Below are 27,676 nucleotides of genomic sequence, written 5' to 3'. Positions count from 1 at the left end.
CAACGACCGGACAATCAATGAATAGTCAACCACAATAATCACGGCCATTACGTACAGCCGCGCGAGATGCCCGCGTGTTTGCAGCATTTGCCTGCGTCTCCAGCCACAGGCTCACGTGCGGCCCCCGTGGCGGTGCCGCCCACCGCCCAAGACGGCATAGACTAACCTGAGGCCACCTGGAGATTCCATGAGGGATGGAGCTGCTCCTCCGACGCCCTGGCAAAACATCCATTCATTCTGCGTCTTCGGGGCTACCTGTGTCATTTCCCTCCCCTCCCTCTTCACCCGCTCCCGCCGTCTCCGGTCATCCTCTCCTCTATCTCCCTGAGGATAATGAGGGCGCGGTAATTCGTTTGCTTGCCTACACACAAACACACCGCCTGCACAATCGACTTGCCTACTTCGACTAAACCATAATACTTGACCCGCCCTTATTCGCCCATTGACTCCGACGTCACCTGTTCGGGGTCTCGCTTTTTCCTCGTTTAGACGCTGACATAGAGAGAGTCTCTCCCTGCTGCAATTCCCGCAGCCCGTCATCATGAGTTATATGAAGAAAGATGAGGACGCCGACCAGACTATGATCAAGCTGGATCGCACCTCCGTGTTCCAAGATGGTAAGGAGCCCGGCCCAAAGAATTGTTCCCTCCCCTCCCTCCCTGAACCTCGGAATGGCCGCTGACTTGTCCGTGTCTTTCTTTCCACCTGTATAGCACGGTTGTTCAATACCTCGCCGATCTCCCCTCGACAATGCCGTACCCTCCTGACCAAGATTGCGGTGCTCCTGTTCACCGGGGAGCAATTCCCGACGAACGAGGCCACCACCCTTTTCTTCGGTATCTCGAAATTGTTCCAGAACAAGGATCCCTCGTTGCGACAGATGGTCTACCTTATCCTGAAGGAGCTGGCAAACACCGCAGAGGATGTGATCATGTCGACTAGTATTATCATGAAGGACACCGCGGTCGGTAGTGATGTTGTCTACCGTGCGAATGCCATCCGTGCCCTGTGCCGCATCATCGATGTAAGCGCCTCCGCTGGCCTATTGTATACCGTGTTGAGGAGAAGGGCTAACCATGGGGACTGTTGATTAAATAGGGTACTACGGTACAAGGAATTGAGCGTTTGATCAAGACCGCTATTGTCGACAAGACCCCGTCTGTTTCCTCCGCCGCCCTGGTCTCCTCCTACCACCTCCTTCCGATCGCCCGCGATGTTGTCCGCAGATGGCAAAGTGAGACGCAGGAAGCCGCTTCGTCTTCGAAGCAGTCGACCGGCTTCCTTGGTTTCGGCGGCAGCTCCCAGGCCCATGCCATCTCTCAGTCCAACTTCATGACCCAGTACCATGCTATTGGTCTCCTGTACCAGATGCGCTCGCACGACCGGATGGCTTTGGTTAAGATGGTCCAGCAGTATGGCGCTGCCGGTGTGGTGAAGAGCCCCGCTGCGCTGGTCCTGCTGGTGCGGTTAGCGGCCAAGCTGGCTGAGGAAGACCCGGGCCTGAGGAAGCCTATGATGCAGATGCTTGATGGCTGGCTCCGACACAAGCACGAGATGGTCAACTTCGAAGCGGCCAAGGCTATCTGCGACATGCGCGATGTTAGCGACGCCGAGGCCTCCCAGGCGGTCCATGTCCTGCAGCTGTTCCTGTCCTCTCCCCGGTCGATCACCAAGTTCGCCGCGATCCGTATCCTCCACAACTTTGCCAGCTTCAAGCCGCACGTGGTGAATGTGTGCAACCCCGACATCGAGTCGCTGATCTCGAATTCCAACCGCTCCATTGCCACCTTTGCGATCACCACCCTGCTCAAGACGGGCAACGAGGCCAGCGTCGACCGCCTGATGAAGCAGATCTCTGGCTTCATGGCCGACATCACGGATGAGTTCAAGATAACCATTGTTGAGGCTATCCGGACGCTCTGCTTGAAGTTCCCCAGCAAGCAGGCTGGCATGCTGGCTTTCCTGAGTGGAATCCTGCGGGATGAGGGTGGCTACGAGTTCAAGCGTAGCGTTGTTGAGAGCATGTTCGACCTGATCAAGTTTGTTCCCGACAGCAAAGAGGATGGTAAGCCCCCCCACCCCATTATCTCATCCTGCAGACCACCTGGACATAATCTGACCGAAAATTAGCGCTTGCTCACCTCTGCGAGTTCATCGAGGACTGCGAATTCACGAAGTTGTCCGTCCGTGTCCTGCATCTTCTCGGTGTGGAAGGCCCCAAGACTTCGCACCCTACCAAGTATATCCGCTATATCTATAACCGGGTGGTTTTGGAAAACGCCATTGTTAGGGCTGCCGCTGTCACGGCTTTGGCTAAGTTTGGTGTGGGACAGAAGGACCCCGAAGTCAAATCGAGTGTCTCTGTTCTTCTCACTCGCTGCCTGGATGACACCGATGACGAGGTCCGTGACCGTGCTGCTCTCAACCTTCGGTTGATGTCTGAGGAGGACGAGGCCGCGTCGGCGTTCATCAAGAACGGTAGGATTCCCATAATTCCCATGCGTAATAATCGGCGTTGTTTACTAATTTGGTTAGATTCCATGTACTCGCTTTCTACCTTTGAACATCAGCTCGTCATGTACGTGACGTCAAACGACAAGTCAACATTCGCCGCCGCATTCGACGTGGCTACGGTCCCCGTCGTTACGCAGGAACAGGCCTTGGCCGAAGAGCGGACCAAGAAGCTCACGACCGCAACGCCCACGCTCAAGGCTCCGTCGACCGGACCTCCCAAGGGCAAGGCCAACGGTGTGGCCGAGGCCGCTACTGCCGCTGCCACTCAGAAGTACGCCGAGCAGCTCATGCAGATCCCCGAGCTCAAGGAATACGGAACGCTGCTCAAGTCCTCTGTCCCCGTCGAACTTACCGAGAGCGAGACGGAATACGTCGTCACGGCAGTCAAGCATGTCTTCAAAGAGCACATTGTCATCCAATACGATATCAAGAACACCCTTCCCGATACTGTGCTGGAAGACGTAACTATCGTTGCGGCGCCGTCCGAGGAGGATGTCCTGGAAGAGGAATTCATCGTCCCTGCACCCAAGCTTCCCACCAACGAACCCGGCATCGTGTATGTTACGTTCAAGAAGCTTGCCGGCGAGAACAGCGTTGCTGTCGCCTCGTTTACGAACGTCTTGAAATTCACCAGCAAGGAAATCGACCCCACGACCGGCGAGCCCGAGGAGGGTGGATACGAGGACGAATACCAGGTGGAAGACTTGGAACTTACGGGCAGCGACTATGTCATTCCTACATTCGCCGGCAGCTTTGACCATGTTTGGGAACAGACCGGTGCCAACGGTGAGGAAGAGAGCGAAACCTTGCAACTCAGCAACATGAAGGGTATTTCAGGTATGTTAATTCAAACCCCTAAGATATGCATTGCGAAGTAGTTCGATACTGACCAACCCCAGATGCTACGGAACAACTCATCTCCACGCTCTCCCTGCAGCCCCTTGAAGGCACGGATGTGGCACTGAGCAACAGCACCCACACTCTCAAGCTGTTCGGCAAGACCGTGTCGGGCGGCCGAGTGGCAGCTCTGATCAAGATGGCATTCTCCAGCAAGGCCGGCGTGACAACGAAGATCACCGTCCGGGCCGAGGAAGAAGGCGTCGCGCCTGCCGTGATCGCATCCCTGACTTGATCGAACGCCGCTCCATTTTGGCTGTGTTTGCAAGTTGTAAATTGTAATGAGAAAGGGAAGGCCGTGTTTCTTGGAGGCGCATTTCATACATGATGAGTCCTGCATTATGAGAGATTCGGACTTGTTGTTTCCTTTTTGCTTTTTCCCCGTCTAAACCCATCTTCTTCCTGTTTCCCACTTTTTCCTTCCCCCTTTTTCTTTTCCCGTTTATAATGCAGGTGTCGAGCTAGATGCGATGAATATCTTTTGTAGGCGTCCAAACTCATTATTTATTCATTTCTTATTCTTTTTTTTTCTTCCTTCCATTTAACAAACTTGGTCTTGGTTGATCATGCTGTTCTCTTCTCTTTTTCTCTTATTCTTGTCTTTTATGATTGCATCTGTTCTATCTCTCTCCGTTTTGTTCTTCTGTATTACCCATCGCCCTTTTTCCTGGCTTGCTCGTCGCTGCTGTCCCGGGAGGCTGGTAGGATATATGGGTCTTTGCCCGTGGGCTTAGGGGGCCGGGTTCATGTAGTTGTCAAAAGCGATGATGTTAGTTATATTTTCTTCTTTGGTCTGCTTGGGTAGGAGTATGCTCTGGTTGAAGGGCATTGTAGTATCTTCTGGTGGGGAAGTGATTGGCACTCTCTTGCTTGTTCTAAGGAATGGAGGTGGGTTGTTCTCTTGTATGAAATTATAGTAAGGTTAAATTTGGGTTAATAGAGGTATACTAGCGGTAGAGTAGAATAAGTGATGAATATCATGTAGGAGATAAAAAAAATGAGAAGCAAGCAATTCGATATTCTTCAATGACATGGCTTCATTAATCATAACCGCGTTCTTCGAGTAAGTATTAAAAAAAAAAAAAAAAAAAAAAAAAAAAAAAAAAACATCTATATCAAGATCATTGTCGAGACAACATCATCTCAAAGGTAATATACACCCACCAGCAGATGTTCATCCTCTTTCCAATGTTCCGGCGGGTCCGGTCTCTCCGCCACCCTCTTCAACAAGATCTCCTCGAGCTCCTCGTCCTCATTAATGCGCTGTTCTGTACAGAAAATATCCGCGAACCCGACAGCTCGCAGATCTCTCAATCCGCACCCCAAGGCGCGGATCAATGCCTCGGTCGAAAACACCAGGCTCGGGTCCTGGCTCGGATGCGCAAACTCTAGCTCCTCCAGCGCCACCGGCGGCGCCATATGACATAGGATATCGAAGAAGGTATCATCGACCATATCGCCGGGGACGCTGAGGGTGGTCAGACCCGGCAGGAAAGCGAGGATCGCGTTGATGGACTCTGGCTGCAGGCCGCGGTTCGCGCCGGAGATGCTAAAGCGCCGGAGGCTGTGGTTGAGGTGGGGGCTGCTGAGTAGGCTGCCGAGGTTGCTGACTGAGAGGTCGGCGCAGTTCTTGAGGCTGAGGCTGGTGAGGGAGGCGGGCCAGGCGAAGGTCGGGATGGTGAGGGGGTTGAAGCGTCCGCTGAGTTGGAGGCGGGTGATTTCCGGAGGCCATTCGACGGCGGTGGTCGAGGGGGAGGTGGATTCGGCGGATGTGAGGCTGGTGGATTGCGGGAGGCGCAGGGTATTGAGTTTGCGGAGTCGGCTGAGGGCTTGTTTGAGGTTCGTGAACGGGATGGGGTCGCCGACGAGCGAGAGGTCGAGGGATCGGAGGTTGGTGCATTTGGATAATGCGGGGAGGCTGTTTGTTCTGGATGGAGGGGGATTTGGTTAGCGAGGTTGATTGCGAGGGGCCAGCTTGCAATGGGCGGGGCACATACGAGAAGGACACTCTGGGCGCAATGAAGACTTCCAGGTTCTCCTTGACGCGACCCAGCAGTCTTGCGGTCAGACTGTTTGAACTGTGATGCACGAGACCGCTCAGATCCAGCCGGTGCACCAGACTGCCTAGGTTCAATTTGCTCTTGCGCGCCCCAATCGGAGGGCTGATTGTGTCCGTGAACTTCCCAAAGGCCACTCCAGTGCCGACATGAGGCTTTTCGTACAGCGGGGCGATCGCCGCCGAGTACCACTGTCGTGATACCAAGCAGCAGGCATGTAGAGTCTCCTGGCGGCGGGACTCATCGGCCGCGACGATGCCGACGATGTGGAGGACAATTTCAGTAGGGAGATATATTTCTGGAGAGACATGCATCATTGGGGTTTGAGCTGTCGAATGCCATGATAAGATGATCGAAGATTGGTGGGGGGAGGGGAGAAGTGGGTGAGGCTGCGGAGGACAGTGGGTGGATAAGAAAAGGAACGGAGGATGAAGTGATATCATGTGGCCGCCTGGTTATTTATATCTCCGGGGGAGCTCCCCGGTTTTCCCCCCAACTTATCTGGCCTCTCTTCACCCTTCACTGTTTACCTTTTATATATCCCCCCCCAACCCAATTGGAACACTTTTCTTTTCTTGTACATAATTATGAGACCCCAAGGGCTTTGGAGGTCTTTCGGCCTCGTCCAGCGCGCATGCAATCGCTCCTTTCTAGAGACCGGCTCGGGTCGCCGAACCTTTCAAACAGCCAGTTCATCGCCACGAGTCCCCGACTTCGCGTTTGCCTTCGAGTGAGTACATTAAGGAAATTGAATGGGTACAATCGATTCGAGCCGTAGATGATGAATGGCTGATCGTGTCCTCCAGCATTGACGGCGTGCTATTGCGATCTTCGAAGCCCATTCCCGGAGCGGCCGAGTCGTTGGCCCTTCTCAAGGATCAAGGAATTCCCTTCATTCTCCTGACCAACGGAGGTGGGAAACACGAATCGGAGCGAGTGGCAGAGATCAGCGAGAAGCTCCAAGTGCCATTGGATCCCTCGGTGATCATCCAGAGCCATTCTCCCTTTGCGGAGCTCGTGCGGGGACCGGATGAACAGAGCGCCCTGGAGCACAAATGCGTGCTGGTAGTGGGAGGTGAGGGCGATGGCTGTCGCCAGGTCGCGGAGAAGTACATGAACCTCACCCTGACGATGCACAACCACCCACTAATTATCCAATCTAGATACGGATTCAAGAACGTGGTCACCCCCGGCGACATCTTCATGGCCAATCCGACTATCTGGCCATTTTCCAAGGTATTCCGCAACTACTACGAAGGATTCACGCGGCCCCTCCCACCATTCAGCCCCCGCGACCAGAAAGACCCAACCAAGGGTCTCAAGATCGACGCCGTCTTCGTCTTCAACGACCCGCGCGACTGGGCCCTCGATGCGCAGGTCATCCTAGATGTCCTACTTTCGTCTCATGGCGTGCTCGGCACGGTCTCGGAGAAGAACGGCCGCACGGATCTTCCGAACAGAGGATACCTGCAGGACGGCCAGCCGCATCTCTACTACTCCAACCCGGACCTGGTATGGGCTGCGGCGTACCACCTCCCGCGTCTCGGCCAGGGTGGGTTCCGCGAGGCGCTGGACGGCACCTGGGCCGCTATCACGGGTGGGCCCAGCAAGGGTGCCGAGCTGAAGAAGACAATCATCGGGAAACCGTACCAGGGGACGTATGAGTTCGCGGAGAACCAGCTACTAAGGAACCGCTCGCGGGCATTCGGCGCAAACATCCAGCAGCCGCTGCGGAATGTTTATATGGTGGGCGATAACCCGGAATCAGATATTCAGGGAGCCAACACGTATCGGAGTGCACATGGTAGCCAGTGGCATTCGCTACTTGTTCGAACTGGCGTCTACAGTGGAGGGGAGCCGACATGGACACCCAAGACTGTCGTGGATGACGTGCAGAAGGCTGTTGAGTATGGACTGAAGATGTCACAATGGTAAGCGTCTGAGCGGGCTGTGAATGTGCATGGGCTGGCGAGCGTGTTCCGTACAGAATCATGGTTTTTGCATCTACTTGTTACTGGAGACCCTACACGCTAAGATACCAAATCAATCTGTTTCTTGAGCCTCCACTGATACATGCTTGCCTAATCGAACGTCTCTTGTATCGATACTGAAAGAAAATTGCCCTTGATAGAACCATGCGTGAGATGTCATCGGCAAGATCAGGAAACTCCCTAGGTCTAGATCCTTTTCCTCTGCTCTTCTACTAGCACCAGTCTCGTGAGCGTATTCCGCACACACTTCGCGTTGCCGCCTGGCTAGAGCGCTCATTCCTTCATTCGCAAAAGCCTTTCCAGAGGAAAGAACGACCGCGGAGTCTCAAGCCTGCCAACCATGGCAGCAAGACCATGGCCTACCCAGAGAACAACAACGGAGAATACAAGAGATCAACAAAGATCCAAATCTCCAGACTTAACCCACTAACCCATATCATCACCTCCTGTCTTCTATCTCTATTGCGCCCACTCTTCTCTACGTCATCATTCCCCCTGGAATATCTACTTCGCTTTCAACATGGCTAAGCATGGGTTGAGAAAAGGCCTCAAGTTCGTGAAGCGCAAACTTACGAACAAGCCCATTGCTGGCTTACCTGCATGGGTGAACACACATACAACCCATGCACGGAGACAACCTGTATATGATCCTCCCGGGAGCGAGGCGTACACTGGGCAGACCGTCATGATTATCGGAGCCATGGGTGCACTGGGACGCAGAACAGCCTATCTCTTCGTATTGAATGGTGCTGCATGTATCCATCTCACCGGAAAATGCCGTGATGAGCTGGCCAAGCTTGAATACGATCTCCGAAATGATCACCACCTACATACAGCCAATCCCGGCTGCAGATTCATACTGCACGAGCTCGATCTCAGCAATAGGGGGATGACAAGGGACTTTGTGAAGAGAATCACGACAGATTGCCCCCACCTTCATGTGCTTCTTTTCAATGCGGCAACATTCTGCCCGGGTTTCCAGGGATGCGATGGTCCTGATGACGCCAGTGAAGCGACCGAGCGGATGATGCAGGGTATGTCTGTCTTCATACGTCCAATACCCTTGCCCGCTAACCCACAATGAAACAGTGAACTGCTACTCGCAATGCTTGATATTCATGGCCCTTAGGAAAATCCTTAGCGACACCGGAAGGGATTCGGGCTCGCTCTCTCACGTCACCTTCGTCACCTGTCACTGGTTGGGCAATGGGTATGGAACTCAGCTCCCTGATAGTGTCAGCAATCTGCGTGCACGGCTTGCCAATCGAATCACGTTCAATAGCGGGCATCAATTTCATCTCAGCAAGCTGCTTACGACCTTTTGGGTCTATTACTATGCATCATTGGCTCCCGTAGACGAAACCCACGTTGTTGTCAACACGGTTTGGCCAGGCACTCTGAAACATTCGAACATCTATCGAGAATGGGGACCAGAGGTCCACCAGGCTACAGAAGAGGCACGCGCCCTGTTTGGTCGGCCCATAGGAAGAGCGGCTCGAGTCGTGCATGCTGCTACACGGGGCAATGCCGGAACACATGGGCATTGCATTGCCAACAAAACCAAGTATTTGTATGCAGATCCCCTTCCAGAGCATTCTCATAGCTTTGCTAATGATGTATAAGAGGGCAAAATCTCGTAACGCAACATGCTCGATTAGGCTGCGAACGACTAGTATACCGCATGATTGAGCAAGTGATGCGGAGGGAGATTACCACTATAAATGATCAAATGGATTCTACGGAATTTCAGATGGTTCTCGACACTCCACACGATTCTGACGAAGATGAACCGGTTGTGGACAACCCGTGGCAACCTACTTTGGGATAGACAACTTTTTCTTGCCAGTCACACCTCACATGGTTCTATCCAAGACACTGTTTGAGTAGGATTGAGAAGGCAGGCATGCAGAAATGCAGACATATATCACTAGAAGTTCAAGTAACAATGACAATACTATTATTGGTTTGGTAGACAAAGACTATTCGGGGACAGTAACTAGTAGTTGGCGGCCCCAGGCATCTCGGGCCGCAGCTGCCAGTCAGGTGACGAGTGTCCCCCCCTCTTAGGGCTTAGGGCTGGACAGCAGCCGGCGGGGGGGTCAATCGGTGACTCGAAAGTGCCAGTTGGACGGTTGGAGCTGCTTCCTCGTCATCCGGTGCTTATCGTCGCTTTTTAGCTCCCTGAGTCCCTACTCCCCGCCATTCGATTGGTTTTACTCCCTAAACTCCTCCCACTAGCTATACAACCATGGCAGACTCCGAGTTGCCCTCTCGTCCTAAGCCCGAAGAGACTCAGAATGCCGCTGCCCCCGCCGAGGAGGGCGCCGACGGTAAGATGAGCAAGAGTGCGCTGAAGAAGGCCGCGAAGGACAAGGCCAAGGCCGAAAAGGCGGCTGCTCGAGCTGCCCAGGAGAAGGCCCAGGCCGCTGCCGCCGATGCCAACGATACTGCGAAGGATCTGTACGGCAAGATGCCCGAGTCCGAAGACGTGCTGCCCTCGACGCGGTTCACCGAGATCACCGACGATCACTACGAGAAGGAGATCACCGTTGTGGCGCGTGTGGACAATGCCCGAGTGCAGAGTGCCAAGCTGGCGTTCCTGATGCTGAGACAGCAGGGTCTGAAGGTGCAGGCGGTCATTGCCGCCGCAGAGCCCATCTCCCGGCAGATGGTGAAGTTCACCGGTGGCTTGAACGTCAACTCTATTGTCCAGGTCACCGGTATCGTCAAGAAGCCCGAGATTCCGATCAACTCCGCCTCCCTCAGCAACCTTGAAATCCACATCCGCAAAGTCTACATCATCGCTGAAGCGCAACAACAACTGCCCATGCAAGTCAAGGATGCCGAGCGTCCGCCTCCCGAGACCACCGAGGAGGGTAACCTGGTTGATGCGGACGGAGCCCCCATCGTGACGCTCAAGACTCGTCTCGACAACCGTGTGATCGACCTACAAACGGAGACCAGCCAGGCGATCACCTGGATCTCCAGCGGAGTCGCAGAGCTGTTTTCGGAGTACATGCTGAAGAGTGGTTCGCGGTGGATCTTCACGCCCAAGCTGGTGGGTGCCGCTACCGAGGGTGGCAGCGGCGTTTTCGAGGTCAAGTACTTCAAGAGGAACGCGTACCTGGCTCAGAGCCCGCAGCTCTACAAGCAGATGTGTATCGCTGGTGACATGGAGAGTGTCTTCGAAATCGCCCCCGTTTTCCGTGCCGAGGACAGCAACACTCACAGACATTTGACCGAGGTACGGGATCCAGTTCTCAAGGCGGATGTTCATTGCTTCTGTGCGCATGTACTGACAATCAGTCTTTTAGTTCGCCGGTCTCGATTTTGAGAAGACTTTCCACGGCCACTACCATGAGGTGCTTGAATTCGCTGAAGACCTTCTCGTCTTTATCCTCACCCAGCTCAAGGAGCGATACAAGGACCAGATCGCCACTATCCAGAAGTCGTACCCCAAGGCGGGTGACTTCAAGCTTCCCAAGGACGGCAAGGCGCTGCGGATGAACTACATGGATGGTGTTGCTTTGCTGAAGGAGGCCGGAGTCGATGTTTCCGAGCAGGAGCGGTTCGAGAACGATTTCACCACGGCAATGGAGAAGCAGCTGGGTCAGATCATCCGCGAGAAGTACGATACCGACTTCTACGTTCTCGACAAATTCCCCATGGCCGTGCGACCTTTCTACACCAAGGCATGCCCCAAGGACCCCAAATTCTCCAACTCGTATGACTTCTTCATGCGTGGAGAGGAGATCATGTCAGGTGCCCAGCGTATCCACGACATCAAGGAACTGGAGGCCTCTATGATCGCCAAGGGTCTCAACCCCCACCAGGAGGGCTTCGAGGACTACCTGAATGCTTTCCGCCAAGGATGCCCTCCCCACGCCGGTGGTGGTCTGGGTCTGAACCGGATTGTCATGTTCTTCCTGGGCTTGCCGAACGTGCGGTTGACCTCCTTGTTCCCTCGTGACCCTCAGCGTTTGCGCCCTTAGATACGTAGAATTGAAAGAAAGGCGGGGATAGGATGGAATCTGGGCCGGAAGGAGAAAGTAAAATTAAACCAAGAGAAGTACTACAATACATCACGATTTTTTAGTTCGCCTTTCAGAAGTGGAGATTTGGGAGCCAAGCCTAAAAGTAAAACGGGTGGCCCAAGCTCCCCGAAATCATCCTCCGTAAATCTTATTCAACTCCGACCTTCTTCTCTTTCTTTTCTCACCTTCCCCCCCCAGGTCCAGCATGCCCGACAAGCGAAGGCCATCCGAGTCGGTATCTGGCTCATCGCCGCATGCAAAACGCCCCCGCGCCTCCTACGCTGACTATGACGAGGAGGACATGCCACCCGCCGTGACTCCGTACGAGCGCCCGCGCAACCACCCGGTATACGGACAGAAGAGCGCCTTTCCGGGGCTCGACACCGCCGGAGATGATGAATTATTCTACGGTCCCGCAGAAGACGGATTGGAGTATCTTCGCATGGTCCGGTAAGCTCTGTCCCTCCCGTGCTTATGGCGCCTGCTTGTCCGAGATCTTGTTTTTTCCCGCTTGCTAAATGCCTGCGCGCCCCTCTATTTTGATCCTTCTTTAGCCCATGACGAATTCCGATAGTTTGGTTTGGATGAAGAGCTGATGAATGCTGCCTCGGTGTTGCGAGAATAGATCCGAAGCCAACTCATTACCTTTCCTTTTCAACGCTCCTAAGCCTACAAAGTCGACCGACGAACCAACGATAACGAACGCCGAAACCGAAGAAAAACCAAGCGAGGGAATCGTGGAAAAGAAAGAGACTATCGTCGAGGGTGTTTACGTTGATGGTGTCTATGCCGCGTCCGCATCGATCACGACCGGTGCGACAGGTCACTTAGACATCGCCCAGACGACATACTCGGACGCGCAAGCTAGCTATTACAATCTTCTACGCCACCGATTTCTTCTCCTTCGATCCATTCTGAAGTGCTCACCCCCGTCGACTGCGATTGCCGCGCTGGACGATACCCACCCGATCAGCCTTCCGCGACACTCGAAGAGCGCGTGCAGGGAATGGCGGCGTTTATTGCTAGCAGTGGACCCTCAGACGGTGCAGCTGGCATGTATGGATATGGATAGTGTCCTGGGAGTGCTGGGGATCATGGCGCGCCTGATGTCCGAAAACGTACGCAGCGGTGATGCAGAGCGCATCCGACGGATTGGGGCCTGGGCCTGGGGCTTGCTGAGCAGGTGTCGCGATGTCGGACAACTGGGAACGGACGAAGTAGGCGAGATTCGCGAGCTGGGAAAGCGCGCCGTAAAGATTCTGCGGAAGATGAAGGAGGAGGACGAGAAGAATAATCGATCGGTCGCCGAGAGTGGAGGGGACGCATCCGACGATGAGTTTAACGAGGATGACCAAGCAGACGAACAGGGCCATGTGCAGGGATCCGAGGACCAGCCTACAGCTGCCAGTGATCCTTCAGCGGAGGCTCCTGATCAGGACATGCCCGATGCGGAGGAAGGCCCATCTACCGACGAACTAGAGCAGGCGAAAGCTCAACTTCAAGCGAAGATACAAAGCAATGAGGACGAACCGCAGGCGATTGAGCCAGAGACATCAGAACCAGAGCCAAGCGCCGAAGACCCTACCCTCGAAGCATCCATGCAGACTCGCGCTATGCTGGACATGATCATCACCGTGATAGGCGAATTTTACGGACAGCGAGATTTGCTGGAGGCACGGGAGCTGTGGATGGGGCCATCGGGGGACGAGTTGGCAGAATAGTTGTCATATCATCGGAAATTTCTTATCTGTCTTGCTTGGAGCTTACGAGGCCAGATTAGTTGATAATATTGATACCCTTTTCCGAATAATAATTGTGAATTTGCCTGGCGCGCCCCAGCTTCTGCAATATTTTATAAAGCCAATCGAGTGATAATTGCCTTGGACAAGTCCTATGAGCCAAGGCTCAGGAAAAACAGAAAGTGATGCCTGATAATCATCTTTCTGCCTGGAGATCTCTTGCGTCATTGTTTGGGGAGCCTTAGCGCCTGGCTTATCTTATCGGCATCAGTTGAGCCGGTCACGTTTCGCCGACCTGTCACCCCGGCATCTAATCATCTCGACGGTTTCCCCTTCAACAAAACTACTCCTCCCCCTTCCAACCCTCAATTCATCCGTTTTATACCCCAATTTCTCTCTAGCACTGTATATATGGCTCCCACACTCGAAATATCTATCCCTAACACCAGCATCTCGCCCACCTCCCCCCCATACACCCTCTACAACATCACCCTCCGCCTGCCTCTCCGCTCTTTCACCGTCTCGAAACGCTACTCCGACTTCACCACCTTCCACACCACCCTAACCAACCAAACGAACGCGCCCCCTCCGGCCCCCCTCCCCTCTAAATCCTGGTTCTCCAACACAGTCAAGAATGCCTCCCTGCGCGAAGACCGCCGCATCGCCCTAGAAACCTACCTCCGCGCCATCAACGACGCCGACGACTCGCGATGGCGCAACTCGCCCGCCTGGCGCGCTTTCCTGAACCTCCCCACGGCCGCCACGACGGGCGGGAAGAACAACGGGGGCACGGGGCCATCGATGACGTCTGCGCGGTTGCATGCCGCGATTACGGAGCCGGGTAGTAGCGGCGGAGCAGGAGGGGCGGCGATCACGGACCCGACGCTTTGGTTGGATTGTTACCGTGATATGAAGGGGCATTTGCATGATGCGCGACTGCATCTGACGAGACGGGATCAGGAGACCACGCCGCAGAAGCAGCATGAGAGTTCGGCGAGGGCGAAGAGCTCGTTGGTGCGTGCTGGGTCGCTGATCGTGGCGTTGGAAGAAGGGTTGAAGAATCTCGGGGATGGGCCGGAGGGGCCAGTTGGTGGTGGGGATGGAGGAAAGGCAGGAAGGAAAGTGGCTATGGGTGGTAGTGGATTAGGTGAAGGGGAGCTTCGACGTCGGAAGGATCTCTTGATCAATGCGCGGAAGGAGAGGGATGGGTTGGAAGATCTGTTGAATGCCATGGCGGCGAAAAGCCGGGTCGATCATGCGGTTGCGTCGATTCAGGACAAGGAGGCGCTTGTGGGAAGTGCAGGGAAGAAGCCGGCGAGGTCGGGTCGAGTGCTGGGGAAGGAGACGGAGAGGACGAGGGAGTTGGACAATAATGGAGTGCTGCAGTTGCAGAAGCAGACGATGAAGGAGCAGGATCTGGATATCGAGGAGTTGAGGAAGATTGTGAATCGGCAGAAGGAGTTGGGCATTTCGATCAATGCCGAGCTGGAATACCAGAATGAGCTGCTGAAATTGGCAGATGAAGATGCAGATAGGTACGTTGGCTTGATTATTATGTTTCTTACTCAGTTACTGACGTGCACACCAGGTTACAAGGCAAGATCGATATTGGGAAGAAGAGGATTGGAAAGATCTCCTAAGTCTGGAGATGATGTTTCCTCTTGTTCTTACATCTGCATGTTTGCGGTTTTATAGCTTGTTTTCATTACTGTCCAGCGAGACGCCTGATAATATTAGCATAGACAGTCCATATCATGTCACAGATAATGTTATTCATATTGGTAATTAGTGATCGTTGATCTCTGCTTGAGCTACATCGGGATTCACTTGGCAGACATAAACTAGATGGCGCGTTAGCATTGTCCGAATATAATCTCAACGGTCCAGACTCACCTCCTTCGCTTCTTCTTCGGTTACTTTCGACTGATCAGACTGCCCCTGATCGATCAAGCCCAGCTTGCTTCGTCGAATCAGCCACCACAGTTCCCGCCGATCACCGCCCAGCTCCTCCTTCAACAGCTTCTCTTTCAGCGAGACCAAGAAGTCGTTATACAGCGTAGGCTCCTCGTACTCTATCAGCTCTTCCCGCATAACTCCCAGTTCCTCATTAACCCGATCGTAGTTCGCATCGCCGAAGCTGTGACGGATCTGATCCTCAATAATGACAGCTATCTGCTTGACAGCGTCCTTGATAACGTCGATGTTTTCGGGCTGCGCCAGAGTCTGCTTGAACTCCGGGATGGCATTGTTGGGCGAGATCTTGGCACGTTTTTCTTGCTGAAGCAGAGAATCGACGTCGAGACCTGACAGGGGCTTCTCGTTCTCCCGGGCTCGTTTACGGCCCTTGGTCTTGGGCGGTACTGGAGATGGGGTTAGTCATGAGACTGTGTCACGAGGACATAAAGGGAGAAACGAACCTTTCTTGACGTCGGCTTCCGCGATGAGTCTATCGAGGTGTTTCTTGGACTTTTCGACGAGGTCCTCTGCGGGTTGAGAGAATTTGAGGAGGGTGCTGGAGGGAGGTGGGATCGGTTCGTTGGGATGGATGGCTCGAGAGCGGATCGCGGCTGCGGTTCGATGGAGGAGCGGCGAGAATGAGTCTTCGATTGGGACGGTATCGATGGGGTTACTTTTGTTTTCTTTGTTTAGTTGAAGAGCACAAAACAGGGAGTATAACATTGGAAGATCTCACCCATCATCATCCGTATCGACCATCTCCATACTGTTCACGTATTTGTCCATGGCATTTTGTAAGTCATCGCTGGGAAGATTTCGATGTTGTGTCACTACCTTGCCCGAGACCGTGATTACTCTGTCCAGCGGAGGGAAACGGTAGGTGCGGACGTCTTCGGCAAATGGCAACTGCGCCTCCATGAGACATTCGTAATCCGGTTCGATTGAGGGGGCAAGTAGGACCACGTTTGGCGGTTTGTTCTCCTTCGTTACTAGACGAGCTACGGCGTAGCAGTCTAATTCAAAAAGTGCATGAATGAAGGAGGAAAGAGCGAGGGCCGCCTTGTCATTGGCACGCTGGGCGATGATGATGTTGGTCGTTGACATATGCATGTAGCGATCATACTGGTATTGTATATTAGCGTTAAGGCTGAGATCGAGAGAATAGGCGGGCATACATTATCAGTTTGGATAAAGCCGAGCAGTTCCAGACCAGCGAATGTGTCGAGAGTCGTGATGCCCTCGTCGGTCTCGTCGATGTGAACTGCGGTTCGACCATACTCGTAGCCTTTGGCTAGTTGGTCTCGCTCCACATCAATCTTACCACCGGGTGCGCTCTCGTCGTCAATCTGGTACGTTCGCAGAGGTCGTACGGCTGTGAGATTGTTCGCGTCCGTGGACTGACTGTCTTTATGGACGTCTAGAGTCGCAGATGATTCGGGATTTTCTTGCTCATTTACATCTGAGCGCAGAACAAATTGACTTGCCGTGGGTGGCTTGGCCACGTGGGTTCTGAAGTAACGTTCCACAGGGATGCGAACTGCCGTGTCATATTCCTCCGAGTTCCCCAGTTGAAGAAAGCCTTTGAAGGAAGCTGTCACCCGGACGCTTTTCACTCTAGGGATCTCCAGCTCTGACACTGCTTGTTCTAACGTTCCGTAGACTCCATCGCAATCTTCGACCAAGCTCCGCAGAAGTGTCTCGTTTTCGGCCTATAGCAATCCGTTAGGTGTGACTGTAGGTTGTACGATACAGATGAACTGGTACCTTTCGAGGGTCTTTGTCCTCTTCTTTTACCCCGTACTCAGGATCGTCGAAGTCGGCTCCTCTGTCCCAGGTTAGCAGCGCGCACTGATGTATATGCAATGACAAACGAACAGTACGACGAGTTCAATGTTATCCTCCTTGATTTTCTTCGTGATCTCATCGAGATTCTCGCTGCTCATTCGCCCCTGACCATCCGTGACCAGGACGATCTTGCGCTTGTATTTCAACTTTTTGCAGTAAGTGATGATCATCTGGACGGCCAAGACGATGGCAGAAATCGCTAGAAGAAATTAGGAAAAAGTTTAGGAAATAACTGGAAGCAACTGAGCGTTACCGTCTCCCCTGTTTGTATTACTGGGCTTTATGTCTTCACCCAACTTCCGTAGATCGGGCATGAGGAACCTGCACATCTTGTCAGCTCAGGTCCATCATCAAGACATGGTACGCATACTGTTTGATCCCCGAAAATACCGAAATGTTCGCAAAGTAGGCTTCATCTCCGAGCTCGTTGTCCGTTTCTATTTCCGTTAGTATGAGAGCGGACGCCCATGGCCCGAAGTCTCACCATCTGTCCGAAGGCCGAGTACGCCCACAGTGGCTGTTTTGCGCCCAGTTGCTACCTTTATTATTTTGGGATCAGTAGATGATGAATGCGACCTAAGTTCAGCTCACAACTCACCGTCCCGGTGATGCGCTCCCAGACATACTGCATCGACCATTCGAGATCGGTCACGGAGCGGCCATGACGACGCTCGCCCATGGATTTGCCCACATCCACGATGTAAACGGTTGCCTCCTTGTCCGCCATATTGTGTGATTAAGAAATTGGAAGCGAAACGGTGCTGGGCGACAGTCGCGAGAAATAGGGCGAGCTGGCATCAGGCCTCCAACGGGAGTCGCGAAGGCAGACGCGTGATATTGCCTGTTTGGGCTTACGGCCGCACGCGCAGGCACATGACATCATTGTCTGCAGGGTGCGTGCATATACTACTGCCTGGCACAACAGCGTGGCAGTAAGAGTCCCCGTTCATCGCGGGTGCGTGGAAATGCATCCGGAAGTGCCCATCTTATCATGTCTTTCTTGTCAGGCAATCAATCTGTCTCTCTCTTCACCTCCACACTACCTTCTTTCTCAAGACATCCGGTCGCTAGTTGATCCTCAGTAGCCACCATGGTTGACATTCGCCCCTACCACGTTCTGAGGTTTGCTTTCTTCAGTCTCATAACGAATCCTATCAAGCCTTGCTGATATCGTCTACAGCTACGGAACCCTGCTGGGTGTCCAGTTCTACCAGGTAAACAAACCCAGTCTACATACCTGACTGCCCCTCCAACTAGGACCATCATAGTAACATGGCTTAGACCTTTGTCTCCGGCATCGTGGCCTTCAGAGCCCTTCCCCGTCCTCAGTTCGCATCCCTGCAGACGGCCACTTTCCCTATTTACTTTTCCATTCAGAGTGCCCTCCCTGTCCTGGTGGCTCTGACTGCTTCTCGCGAGGCCCAGCCTCTCGGTATCTCTGGACTTCTTGCCTCTGAGAACCGTGGCACTTTGATCCCCATGGCTACTGCTGCGGTGACTGGACTGATCAACATGTTTATACTTCGTCCGTTGACCGTCAACACCATGAAGGAGCGGAAGCACCAGGGTACGTTCGTTCACTTTGCTTTACCTTTGTCTTTAGAAAATCGCGCACTGACTTGCTATAGAAACTCGCGACGGCAAGAGAAGCTACGACCCCGCTCCCCACTCCAAGGAGATGGTGGCCCTGAACAAGAAATTTGGTCGTGTTCACGGCCTGTCGAGCTTGACTAACTTGATCTGCTTGGGCGCTACTATCTACTACGGCGCGTCTCTGAGCAAGCGGCTGTCCTAGGGATGAAGCTTGATGTATTGGTTGCAGTGGATTGTGCCATACATCTACATAACTGCATGCTGGGTTTGGGAGCGCTTTTTACTGAGTGAATATCATCTCTCGCGCTGGGCAGTTGAATTGAATATGATTCCGGAACTGGATTCAGAGGATGGGCTTTAGTACGTGGAAAGCTATGGCAGTATTCTGAATTGAAATCCTGGTTCCTGAAGATAGAAATACATCGTTGAAGCACAGATCTCGAAGTCCTTATCTTCCTTTCATTCTATCTAGTTCGTAATTTGAGAACCCGCATCCCGAAGTTCTCACTACCCATAAGCCCCAGTATCTCCCTAATCATTCTCCCACAGAAAACGAACCTCTGGCAAAGATTCTCTGATTTTCCAAGACATCAGGCGATCCGGAAGGGCGAGGACGCGTAGGTATGCCCATACATCATCATGTCCTTGTTTACTGGAACCTTCCTGCTGGAGCCATCGAGTGGCCAAGGCACGACCCAGTAAGCAAAGGGAAGATGCGCAGGGGCCTCGAGGAATTGTTTGGAACCGAGAATGGCCTTGTCCTAATCGGGAATTGTAGAGGCAAGTTCCGTGAAGTTGAGATGAAGTAAAGGAACGCTCCGTGAAGCTCCTTTCTCCTGATGCCTGCCCCCCGCTGGTTATAAAAGGGCCCTTTCTCCCCTCCCATTTCCATCCTTTCTTCTTCCCCCAGATTCATCTCTCTTTGCAGCCGAACCAGCATCTATCCGCCTTCTCACTCTCTTTCCGACCACCCTACCCAAGCTGTATCCAACCCATCCCTATCATAACTCTAAATCTACATTCTACATCCTCACCTTCACATCCTTACATCTATTACAACTCATCTCTAAACCTCAGGTCACAGAGGCTGACAGTCTGACGCCATGGAAATCTTCTTCATGACCGCAGTGACCTTTTTGGTCTCTATGTACACTCTCTTCCAACCGTTGCTGGAATCCTACGACTTCCCCTTCGACATCCCCTTCCAGATCGCAGGCCTCAGACACTCCATCGCCGACCATGCCATGAAATCTTTCCCAGAAAAATATACCCTCTCCGGAGCTACCCCAGTCTCTGCTTCCTGGCCTATTAGGGAGACAGGCCCTACTCATGCCTTTCCTTCCCAAACCTGGCCAGAGGCGGGGGGTTTTTTCCAGTCTCTTTTCAACAGAATGTATAGACCCAGTCCTTATGTTCTCCTGACATCAACCTTCTGGCTCACGATCTTGTTCGCGTGCTTTATGTACGCAGCCTGCGCCGCTCTGGCACAGTGGATCGAATCCAATAAAGCTATGACTGAACAAGTGAGCAGAGCACGCATCCAGCCTAGCGGGAGCGAGCTTGAGAGGTTCTACGACGATGTCATGAAGAAAAGTCATGAATATGTCTCTGGACAAATGAATGACTTCAAGAAGGACTGGATTCAGGTCATGGAGGATGTGAAACAAACGCAGGGCGTGTTCCGAGAGCAGTTGGCTGCGCTGACGCCGCAGGTGCACCTCCAAACCCAGTTGCAAGACCTCGAGACTCGTTTGGCTTTGGCTGAAACCACCATCGCAGACAAGGACATGGAGGCTCAAGTCAAGCAACTGCAGGAGCAAATGGCCGTGCTGGAATCACAGGAGCATCTCCAAGCCCAGTTGCAAAACCTTGAGACCCGCTTGGCTGAAATAGAAATCACCACAGACAAGGACATGGAGGCTCAAGTCAAGCAGCTGCAGGAGCAGGTGACCGCGCTGAAGCCGCAGGAGAGTCTGCAAAATCGGACGGAAGAATTCGAAACGGAACTGGCTAAAGTGAAGAACGCTGCTGGCAAGGACATGGAAGATCATGCCAAACAACTCTTGGGCAAGTTCCAAGAGCGTGCGAACTCGCTGGAAAGCCGATTCAACGACTTCGATACGGCCTTAACCGAAAGGAAGATCACTGCTGGCAAGACCGTCGACGCTAAATTGGAACAGCTGCGAGACCGAGTTCAAGGGCACTTTTCTGCTCTGAAACAGCAGGAAGAGGATATGAAGGCCCGAAAGGAAGCGTTCGACGCGAGCTTGAAAACTGCTGAGCAGAGCTGGGCTACTGAGTTGAAGCAAGTGCACGACAGGTTCAACGCGCAGTTTCAGAATTTGGACTTGCAGGGTCGATTTGCCAGTGAACTGGGAAAAGTGGAACAGACGGGACGTGAGCTGGCAAATGAATTCACCGATAAGGCTCGTGATGGGTTCGAAAAGCTCGTCGGAGAAGGACGTGTTGAGGCGTGGGCCTATGGGTTATTGAAAGAGCTAATCGATCGTGAGATACACTTTTTGAGCTCTGGTGATATCCGGTCGTACGTCTGGGACAAGATAGATCGGATTGTGATGGAGCAGGTTTCATTTCAATTCCCTGATCCAGGCCCTACCAATCTCGCGCCGTCCCCAGCCGCCCATCCTCAGTTCCTGGCCGCTCCTCCTCAAAGCCCGACGGTAGAGGACCCCAAATCTCCTGATGGGTCCTCCTCAGGTCCCAAGCAGTCGAGACGGTCTCGCAGGCGCAAGTCGAAATCCTCGGCGGCTTCTCATCCTCAAGGCAGCGTGGAGGTCTCTGATCTCGGCATGGCATCTCCTACAGCTCCTCCGTCTACCAACAAGACGGAGAAGAATGTGCCTAAGCCCCAGGAGAGACCTCACGCCGGGCCCAGGGTGTCGACTCCCGCACCCCGGACCGGTCCTGCATCTCCGGTGACTACCGCTCCCGCCAAAGGCAATGTGGGAGAGGCCTCCAAACCTTTGGAGAGGCCCTCCCCGGGTCTTCAGAGCTCGCGGTATGCACCCCAGGTCGGTCCGGCGTATTCGGAGGCTGGTCCCTCTCGAAGCATGGTGCCGGACGTCTTCAAGCCGCAGGGAGGCCTTGCGGGCTCGATCTATGCGGCCCCCGCCAGTAACCCCCCTCCCGCCAGCCCTACTGTCCCTCAGACACGGGATAAGGGCAAACAGCCCATGAGGAACGAGACTTCACAGGTCTCGGGAACTTCGCAGGGACCCCCCCAAACTCCAACGGAGGGTGTTCCTGGGCGATCATCGGCCTTTTGGGCCGATGATCATAAGGGAGATGTGAGGATCTTCGGTGGTCAGGGCTCGAAGGATGCTCCCCAAGCTCCTAAGGGCCCTTCAGGGCCCAAGATCGAGGCCAAGGGGCCATCGACAAGCCAGGCCATGGGGATTGCGAGACAGTCCGTGCCCAGGCAACCGTCCGCCCAAGCAGTTGGTATCCAGGGTTCCAGTAAGCTACTCACTGCTGCTCAAGTTTCACAATCCACTACTGAAACAAATGCTAATACTTCCACTACAGCGCAGGCGGGATTCTCTCCCGAGAATCTCCCTAACCTTCCGAAGCTGCCCGCCCAAACGAGTCGGCCGACACACCGCGCTGGTGTAGTCGAAGAAAACCTTACATTCGGCAAGGTTTTCGCGACTCTCAGGTCGCAGGTGCAGAAGGACAGGCCTCCTGTACGTCCGGACCCGAAGACGGAAGTCGGGGGATTGGCACCGGTGAAGCAGGACCCGACCAAGGCGACTCCGGGTCCTGCAGTTCCCGAAGAAGCTTCCAAGGCGCTGTCCCTCGTCGATAAGGGAAAGGCTAAGGAAGGCTCGGGTCCTGCAGGAGGAGCCGCCAAATCGGAATCATGGTCCGATTTGGTCGAGGAGGACCTGCAGAAGTCGAAAGGCTCACCGGGCGCCAGCCAGCCAACAAGGGCCCCCTCAAGCACCAGTGTCCCTGTAGCGGCTGGGAAAGAGCCCTCGAGACCGACCCCGGTAAAGGAGAGCAGCGCTCAAGTTGCTCCCGGGGTTGCACACTCGAGGTGGGCTCCTCAGTCTGGGACCGATGCTCCCACCCCTCCTGCGGCTGCGGAAAAAGCCAAGGACTTGCCTCCAGTCTCCCCAGGACTGTCAGAGTCGAAGCGGGCCGGTCCTGCTTCGACCAAAGAGGCTAGCAAGGCACCGCCCGCAGAGAAGAAAGGGGTGAGTGCATCGCGGTGGGCTTCCTAGGGTCGGTGACGCGGAGGGCGATGAGGGTTAGGGAGAAAGAGGAGGTTCAGATTTGTGGGTTAGCCGTAGTTGAGCCGACCCACCCACCGCCTTCCGCCGGTGGGTGGTCTGCAGCGGAAAGGAATTTTCACCGGAAAGGAAGAAATGAAGCAATTTGTATAAAATTATATATATCAATCAATCACGCGGAGGATCAAAACAAGCGATATTATCAATACAATCAGTAGCCGATTCTGCATCAGGGACTGCAGGTTGAGGAGATAAACAACCGTATTTCTCTTTATACGCCTTATTCAACCTCTTATCCTTGCTGGCGGCCTCTTTCGCTCATCTATTCGCGATAGAGCCATTTGCATCCTTTACACTCAATATTCCACTATCCGAAAGGCCCTTTACCTCTCACTTAATTGATTTTCGCTTGCGCCGGCCCGAAAGCGCCTCTATTCGTTGAAAAGTAGTGATCGTATTCGCGAGATCTTCACATTGAATCTTCGCATGATGTAGGATACGCTCAAGGTTACGCTTGATCTTCGGGGTCAAACCTTCGCTCGTGAAGATTTGAACGATCTTCTTCTCATTTTTTTGAGCTTGTATAGAGCTTCTTGGAGGCGTGTTTACAACGCTTGAAGAAACAGGATTTGGAGGAGGTGTAGTCTTTCCATATGGCCGAAGATCAGGCGCTGATATCAACGGAATCGGTGATAAAGTTTCTTCAAATGCTTCAATAATTGACGATCTATTTGGAGGGAAGATTCCGCGTTTTTTAAAGAATTCTCGTATACACCGTTGCTTGAAGGTTTCCGCGCGCGTGGCCACGATATTCTTCAAAAAAGTTGCTTTATCTCCGGGCTTTTCGGTTCACTGAGATATCTCATTGTTTTTTGTCTTGAATTTTTATTTATATGCAAGAAAAGAGGTTCCATCAAGAGGTTGACAGATATCCGTTGTATGAGATAAAAAACAGAAAGGAATAATCTCGTAGATCTCGCAGAGTTGAAGAAATTCAACTGTTTTATGTGAAGTATGATCGTCAAAGATAAGCACGCGTTTTTCTCTTTTTTTGGTGCGATTCAGAGTTTCCTCGTGAAATAAGTGAAGCCATTCAAATGCGAGTTTATCGTTGATATAACCTTTTTCTGATATTGTAGTATAGAGATTAGATAGATTTTTGTGATATCAGTTTTCTATAAACTTTTTGCCTTTGAAAATAAAAAGTGGTTTCATGATCCAGCTGTCTGCAGAGATGCATTCAAGCGTTATAATATTTTTAGAATGCTCGGATTCTGCAAGATCACGAACTCTTCCTCTCCTAGTCAGGACATTTTGACGCTTTCTTTTGTCTGGTTGAAAACCGCATTCATCGAAATTGTATATGAGGCGCGCAGAAAGGCCTTTAAACACGTTGGAGAGTTGATTATACCAGAATTAAAGCAGTCTAACATCTTCAGTATCTAATCGCTTCTTTTCTTTCGATTTTTGAACTATCTTCTTCAATTTGAGATGATCAGAAAGTCTTTGATTGAAGCGATACGCCCATGTTGCGAAAACACGTTGATTCAATCCTGTACGCTGCAAGGTCTGATTTGCCATCTCTTTAATTATTGATATTGTAACAGAAAGATAAAGATCATCCATACGAATGATCTATTGCTTCAAAGCCTTTTCCTGATACTCATTGAGCGTTTTATTTTGTGGGATTTGAGCAGTACGAAGCGATTGATTGTCTGAAACGCGTCCGTGGAATGTGCGATAGGGAATCTCGAAATCTCGCGCAATTTTTGCTATAGAGAGGTTTTTATTGCAATGAGCGTATTCAGCGGCCTCGTTTACACGTTCTTCTCGAATTTTGCAAGATTTAGGCATGTTTGGTGGTTTGTATGGCTTCAAAATAATAAAAATATGAATTTCTTCCTTTCCGGTGAAAATTCCTTTCCGCTGCAGACCACCCACCGGCGGAAGGCGGTGGGTGGGTCGGCTCAACCACGGCTATCTTGGCTGCTGTTCCATCAATGGTCTTTGTTTCTTTTTGATCCTGTCTATATTTCGTTCTTTGTTTTTCCTTCATTCCCTTGTTTTTCTTTCTTTCTTTCTTTCTTTCTTTCTTTCTTTCTTTCTTTCTTTCTTTCTTTCTTTCTTTCTTTTTCTTCTTGTGCTTTCTGTCTTTTTTTTTTTTTTTTTTCTTTTTTTTTTTTTTCAATCTCCTTTTTGGGTCCATTTCGATTTGAAGTGCATGAATGATGAATACGAGATATGGAAACTGCTTTGTTGACCAAGCAAGTACATCATGTTGCGGGTTTATAGAGGATTAATGTTGCTCGTATATATATATGCATGTATGGGATCTTGCATAGACAGTCGCTTAGATGCAACCAAAAGGGTTTCCCCCTCAAGCTTGGCCTCTGTTTAGTTCCATTTAATGAGCTCCTGTAGTAAATACATGTGTAACGTCTCAAACATATCTATGGGTATATCATTACTCCATCAACCAAAAAATAGAATCCTTCAACTCCAGCGCCACTGATCAAAAACCAAAGGTACGTAGGTAGGGGTAGTAGGGAGGTTTATGAAGTTGCTCCTTCAACCAAATATTTTCTCACCGCGGTCTTGAGCAAGTTAATCCGTCTCTGTGTGTGTACAAAGACCTCCCGGTACATATCCAAACTCTCCTGCACCACTTGTTGTCGCGTTTTTGCGCCTTCGCAGATCTCACGCATCCTTAACTCCATCTCTTTGCGCAGGAATGGCTTGCTCAAAGACGGGCTATCTGGCAGACCGGCAACAACATTGTCATAGCCTTCCACCAGGGCGATACCCAGGCGGGTCGGGATGAGTTCCTTGACTGCATTGCGGCCAGTTCCTCGTGAGTTGACGGCCACATAATGACGGTCCTTAACCTTGGCGATATGTTCGGCCATGGTAGCATCGGTTCCAATGCCGTTGGCATCCATGAGACCGATCAGCTCGGGCTCAGTCAGGTAGTTTGGAGGCGTTGTTTTGCCGTCAAAGATTTTTGCTTCGGAAGGTTCGAAGACCTCCCCCATGCGGAAGTCCGGTAGTTGCTGACTACTCTCCCATTTATCATAGACGTATACGTCTAAATAGTTCCTCTCAAGCACTATCAATCCTTTGGCATGGAAGAACTCATCGCCATATTGGATCTCAACCTCTGACGTTTGGCCCTTGGCGTCTTCCGAACAACAGGCTAGGAACCGGCGAACAACAAATTCATAAACTTTCTTCTCGTTGGCCGAGAGGGCGCTTGGGGAGACCCAGCAAATAGGGTGGATGGGAGGGTGGGCTTTGTCGTTGTGACGTCCGGATCTGGGGGTCCTGAATCCCCCATCGAGAAGGCTTGAGAGTGTAAGTCAGGATGACCTATGATAAAGCGTATATCGAAGTGACGTACCCTCGCGCATATTGGCCCCAATTGTTATCTGGCAATTGCTTTTCCACGAGTTTCTTCAGATCGATTCCCTTGTCAAATTGATCCGTTTCTGTCCGCGGGTAGCTGATGAAACCCTTGGTGTAGAGAGCTTCGGCAACCTGAACAAGAGTGAGCGTGCATATTAATCATAGATTGTCGACCGACTTTCATTCCTACCTTCATGATAGTCTGACTGTCAATACGGAGATATCTGCTTCCCATCATTTGCAGATCCACCGTTGTTAACGGCAAAGGCCTCCATTTGCTGGTGGGTTTCTGGTTGACTTTGGTCACCTTGGCTTTCTTTGCCATGAGACATCGCTCCAGCATCACAGTTACAGCTGCTCGGTCAAAAAGATGCACTCTCCTCCATAGAAAATTCACTTTCATCTTGTCCCGGACATGTATCACCTTGATCCCCCAGAAGCTTTCCGGCTTGAAATTTTTTACACGTAAGTACCGGTCCACAACAAATCCCAGCGTGGGAAATTGGCAAGACCCTGCTTGGTGTGAGTAGAAGGCCATTGACGAGGTGCTGCCTGAAAAACATACCATAACTGATGATCGTCTCGGCTAAAGTGTCCGATATAGGCTTTAGTTGGAGAGTTTGCAAACGGGTGAACGCAGCGCCGATTCGAAGATCGAGTTCAATGCGGGCGGCTACCGCATTGGCTTGAAGGTCGTCTAGTTCAATAAGCGCCCGGGCGGCGCTCAGGACGTGACTGTGGTCGCATGAGTAAAATATCGGGAGGCGAGGATGTTGGGGCACACGCACGCTCTCTCGGTATTGCTAAAGCGAGCTCGTTTCACCACAATGCGATTGTTGCCCTCTTTTGCTTGCTTGCGAACCTCACTACCAATGTGTTCTCCTTCTCGATCACAATCCGTCCAGATAAAAAGAGCCTGGCAATATTTCGCTTGCTCTTGAATGTTATCTGCAATGGCCGTTTTGTCCTATATCTTAGTATTAGTATATGCGGCATGAGTTTACATAGTCCGTTGGACTCGTTTGGCAATAGTTACATACAGAGTCTACGCCTTCATGCACCGGGGCCTCGAATAGAGCCCCGGGTGGACAGGACAGCCAACCCCTGTATTGGCGTTGAAAATCCAATGAGGTCAAGTGCCCAAGGACGCTAGTCATCGTAACTGCGCAAGTTCCCCAGGGATTGCCGAAATTAAATTCGAAGACATAGTTCTTGACATACTGACTTCCCCGGACATGGAGCTACATCTACTTCAGCATACATCTCCCGGACGCATTGGAAGCACGCAACTTACTGTCTGAAAAGCACCTCCGGAGAGATGCTGCGCTACTGCCCTGGCAATAGCAGGCTTCTCAGCCACGCACAAGACCCTTGGGACTGGCATGGTTGAGGGGA

At 52.2% G+C, this 27,676-nt stretch overlaps 11 protein-coding genes across 11 annotated transcripts; 8 read left to right on the top strand and 3 right to left on the bottom strand.

The window, feature by feature from the left end:
* Positions 1 to 541: 541 nt before the first annotated feature.
* SEC21 (coatomer subunit gamma) lies at positions 542 to 3,646 on the top strand (the record flags this gene model as incomplete). The annotated part of the gene is made up of 6 exons (XM_046082705.1): positions 542 to 617; positions 714 to 1,024; positions 1,099 to 2,065; positions 2,131 to 2,478; positions 2,536 to 3,351; positions 3,414 to 3,646. 6 exons carry the CDS (start codon positions 542 to 544, stop codon positions 3,644 to 3,646), a joined length of 2,751 nt encoding a protein of 916 aa, XP_045938662.1.
* A 413-nt stretch (positions 3,647 to 4,059) lies between these two features.
* LDX57_001061 (F-box domain protein) lies at positions 4,060 to 5,785 on the bottom strand (the record flags this gene model as incomplete). Its single annotated transcript, XM_046082704.1, has 3 exons — positions 4,060 to 4,140; positions 4,576 to 5,338; positions 5,409 to 5,785. The coding sequence occupies 3 exons, from the start codon at positions 5,783 to 5,785 to the stop codon at positions 4,060 to 4,062; spliced, it is 1,221 nt and encodes a 406-aa protein (XP_045938661.1).
* A 270-nt stretch (positions 5,786 to 6,055) lies between these two features.
* On the top strand, positions 6,056 to 7,403 carry LDX57_001060 (putative HAD superfamily hydrolase; the record flags this gene model as incomplete). The annotated part of the gene is made up of 3 exons (XM_046082703.1): positions 6,056 to 6,198; positions 6,275 to 6,577; positions 6,632 to 7,403. The coding sequence occupies 3 exons, from the start codon at positions 6,056 to 6,058 to the stop codon at positions 7,401 to 7,403; spliced, it is 1,218 nt and encodes a 405-aa protein (XP_045938660.1).
* A 576-nt stretch (positions 7,404 to 7,979) lies between these two features.
* Positions 7,980 to 9,287, top strand: LDX57_001059 (uncharacterized protein; the record flags this gene model as incomplete). Its single annotated transcript, XM_046082702.1, has 3 exons — positions 7,980 to 8,493; positions 8,549 to 9,029; positions 9,083 to 9,287. The coding sequence occupies 3 exons, from the start codon at positions 7,980 to 7,982 to the stop codon at positions 9,285 to 9,287; spliced, it is 1,200 nt and encodes a 399-aa protein (XP_045938659.1).
* Positions 9,288 to 9,494: 207 nt separating this feature from the next.
* On the top strand, positions 9,495 to 11,560 carry dps1 (putative aspartyl-tRNA synthetase Dps1). Its single transcript, XM_046082701.1, has 2 exons — positions 9,495 to 10,703; positions 10,774 to 11,560. The coding sequence occupies exons 1-2, from the start codon at positions 9,708 to 9,710 to the stop codon at positions 11,449 to 11,451; spliced, it is 1,674 nt and encodes a 557-aa protein (XP_045938658.1). The 5' UTR covers positions 9,495 to 9,707; the 3' UTR covers positions 11,452 to 11,560.
* LDX57_001057 (uncharacterized protein) lies at positions 11,548 to 13,516 on the top strand. Its single transcript, XM_046082700.1, has 2 exons — positions 11,548 to 11,943; positions 12,119 to 13,516. The coding sequence occupies exons 1-2, from the start codon at positions 11,699 to 11,701 to the stop codon at positions 13,212 to 13,214; spliced, it is 1,341 nt and encodes a 446-aa protein (XP_045938657.1). The 5' UTR covers positions 11,548 to 11,698; the 3' UTR covers positions 13,215 to 13,516.
* A 127-nt stretch (positions 13,517 to 13,643) lies between these two features.
* On the top strand, positions 13,644 to 14,872 carry LDX57_001056 (Qc-SNARE protein; the record flags this gene model as incomplete). Its single annotated transcript, XM_046082699.1, has 2 exons — positions 13,644 to 14,767; positions 14,821 to 14,872. The coding sequence occupies 2 exons, from the start codon at positions 13,644 to 13,646 to the stop codon at positions 14,870 to 14,872; spliced, it is 1,176 nt and encodes a 391-aa protein (XP_045938656.1).
* Positions 14,873 to 15,055: 183 nt separating this feature from the next.
* On the bottom strand, positions 15,056 to 17,760 carry YKU80 (ATP-dependent DNA helicase 2 subunit KU80; the record flags this gene model as incomplete). Its single annotated transcript, XM_046082698.1, has 11 exons — positions 15,056 to 15,073; positions 15,126 to 15,592; positions 15,650 to 15,861; positions 15,925 to 16,310; positions 16,364 to 16,897; positions 16,953 to 17,013; positions 17,064 to 17,232; positions 17,287 to 17,354; positions 17,404 to 17,470; positions 17,518 to 17,572; positions 17,632 to 17,760. 11 exons carry the CDS (start codon positions 17,758 to 17,760, stop codon positions 15,056 to 15,058), a joined length of 2,166 nt encoding a protein of 721 aa, XP_045938655.1.
* A 363-nt stretch (positions 17,761 to 18,123) lies between these two features.
* Positions 18,124 to 18,828, top strand: LDX57_001054 (DUF4149 domain-containing protein; the record flags this gene model as incomplete). The annotated part of the gene is made up of 4 exons (XM_046082697.1): positions 18,124 to 18,155; positions 18,214 to 18,247; positions 18,315 to 18,600; positions 18,662 to 18,828. The coding sequence occupies 4 exons, from the start codon at positions 18,124 to 18,126 to the stop codon at positions 18,826 to 18,828; spliced, it is 519 nt and encodes a 172-aa protein (XP_045938654.1).
* Positions 18,829 to 19,667: 839 nt separating this feature from the next.
* LDX57_001053 (uncharacterized protein) lies at positions 19,668 to 22,870 on the top strand (the record flags this gene model as incomplete). The annotated part of the gene is made up of 2 exons (XM_046082696.1): positions 19,668 to 22,103; positions 22,173 to 22,870. The coding sequence occupies exons 1-2, from the start codon at positions 19,730 to 19,732 to the stop codon at positions 22,868 to 22,870; spliced, it is 3,072 nt and encodes a 1,023-aa protein (XP_045938653.1). The 5' UTR covers positions 19,668 to 19,729.
* A 2,561-nt stretch (positions 22,871 to 25,431) lies between these two features.
* TOP3 (DNA topoisomerase 3) lies at positions 25,432 to 27,665 on the bottom strand (the record flags this gene model as incomplete). The annotated part of the gene is made up of 7 exons (XM_046082695.1): positions 25,432 to 26,221; positions 26,277 to 26,413; positions 26,472 to 26,794; positions 26,847 to 27,016; positions 27,070 to 27,248; positions 27,322 to 27,522; positions 27,576 to 27,665. The coding sequence occupies 7 exons, from the start codon at positions 27,663 to 27,665 to the stop codon at positions 25,432 to 25,434; spliced, it is 1,890 nt and encodes a 629-aa protein (XP_045938652.1).
* Between the last annotated feature and the right edge of the window lie 11 nt (positions 27,666 to 27,676).

This window comes from Aspergillus melleus (genome assembly GCF_016097325.1).
Source record: "Aspergillus melleus strain CBS 546.65 chromosome Unknown contig1, whole genome shotgun sequence".
Classification (NCBI taxonomy): domain Eukaryota; kingdom Fungi; phylum Ascomycota; class Eurotiomycetes; order Eurotiales; family Aspergillaceae; genus Aspergillus; species Aspergillus melleus.
This window is presented reverse-complemented; position numbering and strand designations above follow the sequence as displayed.

Coding starts and splice junctions, on each gene's coding strand:
- dps1 (XM_046082701.1), top strand. CDS start 9,708: ATGGCAGACTCCGAGTTGCCCTCTCGTCCTAAGCCCGAAGAGACTCAG. Junction 10,704..10,773: donor CTCACAGACATTTGACCGAG/GTACGGGATCCA, acceptor TCAGTCTTTTAG/TTCGCCGGTCTCGATTTTGA.
- LDX57_001057 (XM_046082700.1), top strand. CDS start 11,699: ATGCCCGACAAGCGAAGGCCATCCGAGTCGGTATCTGGCTCATCGCCG. Junction 11,944..12,118: donor GAGTATCTTCGCATGGTCCG/GTAAGCTCTGTC, acceptor TTGCGAGAATAG/ATCCGAAGCCAACTCATTAC.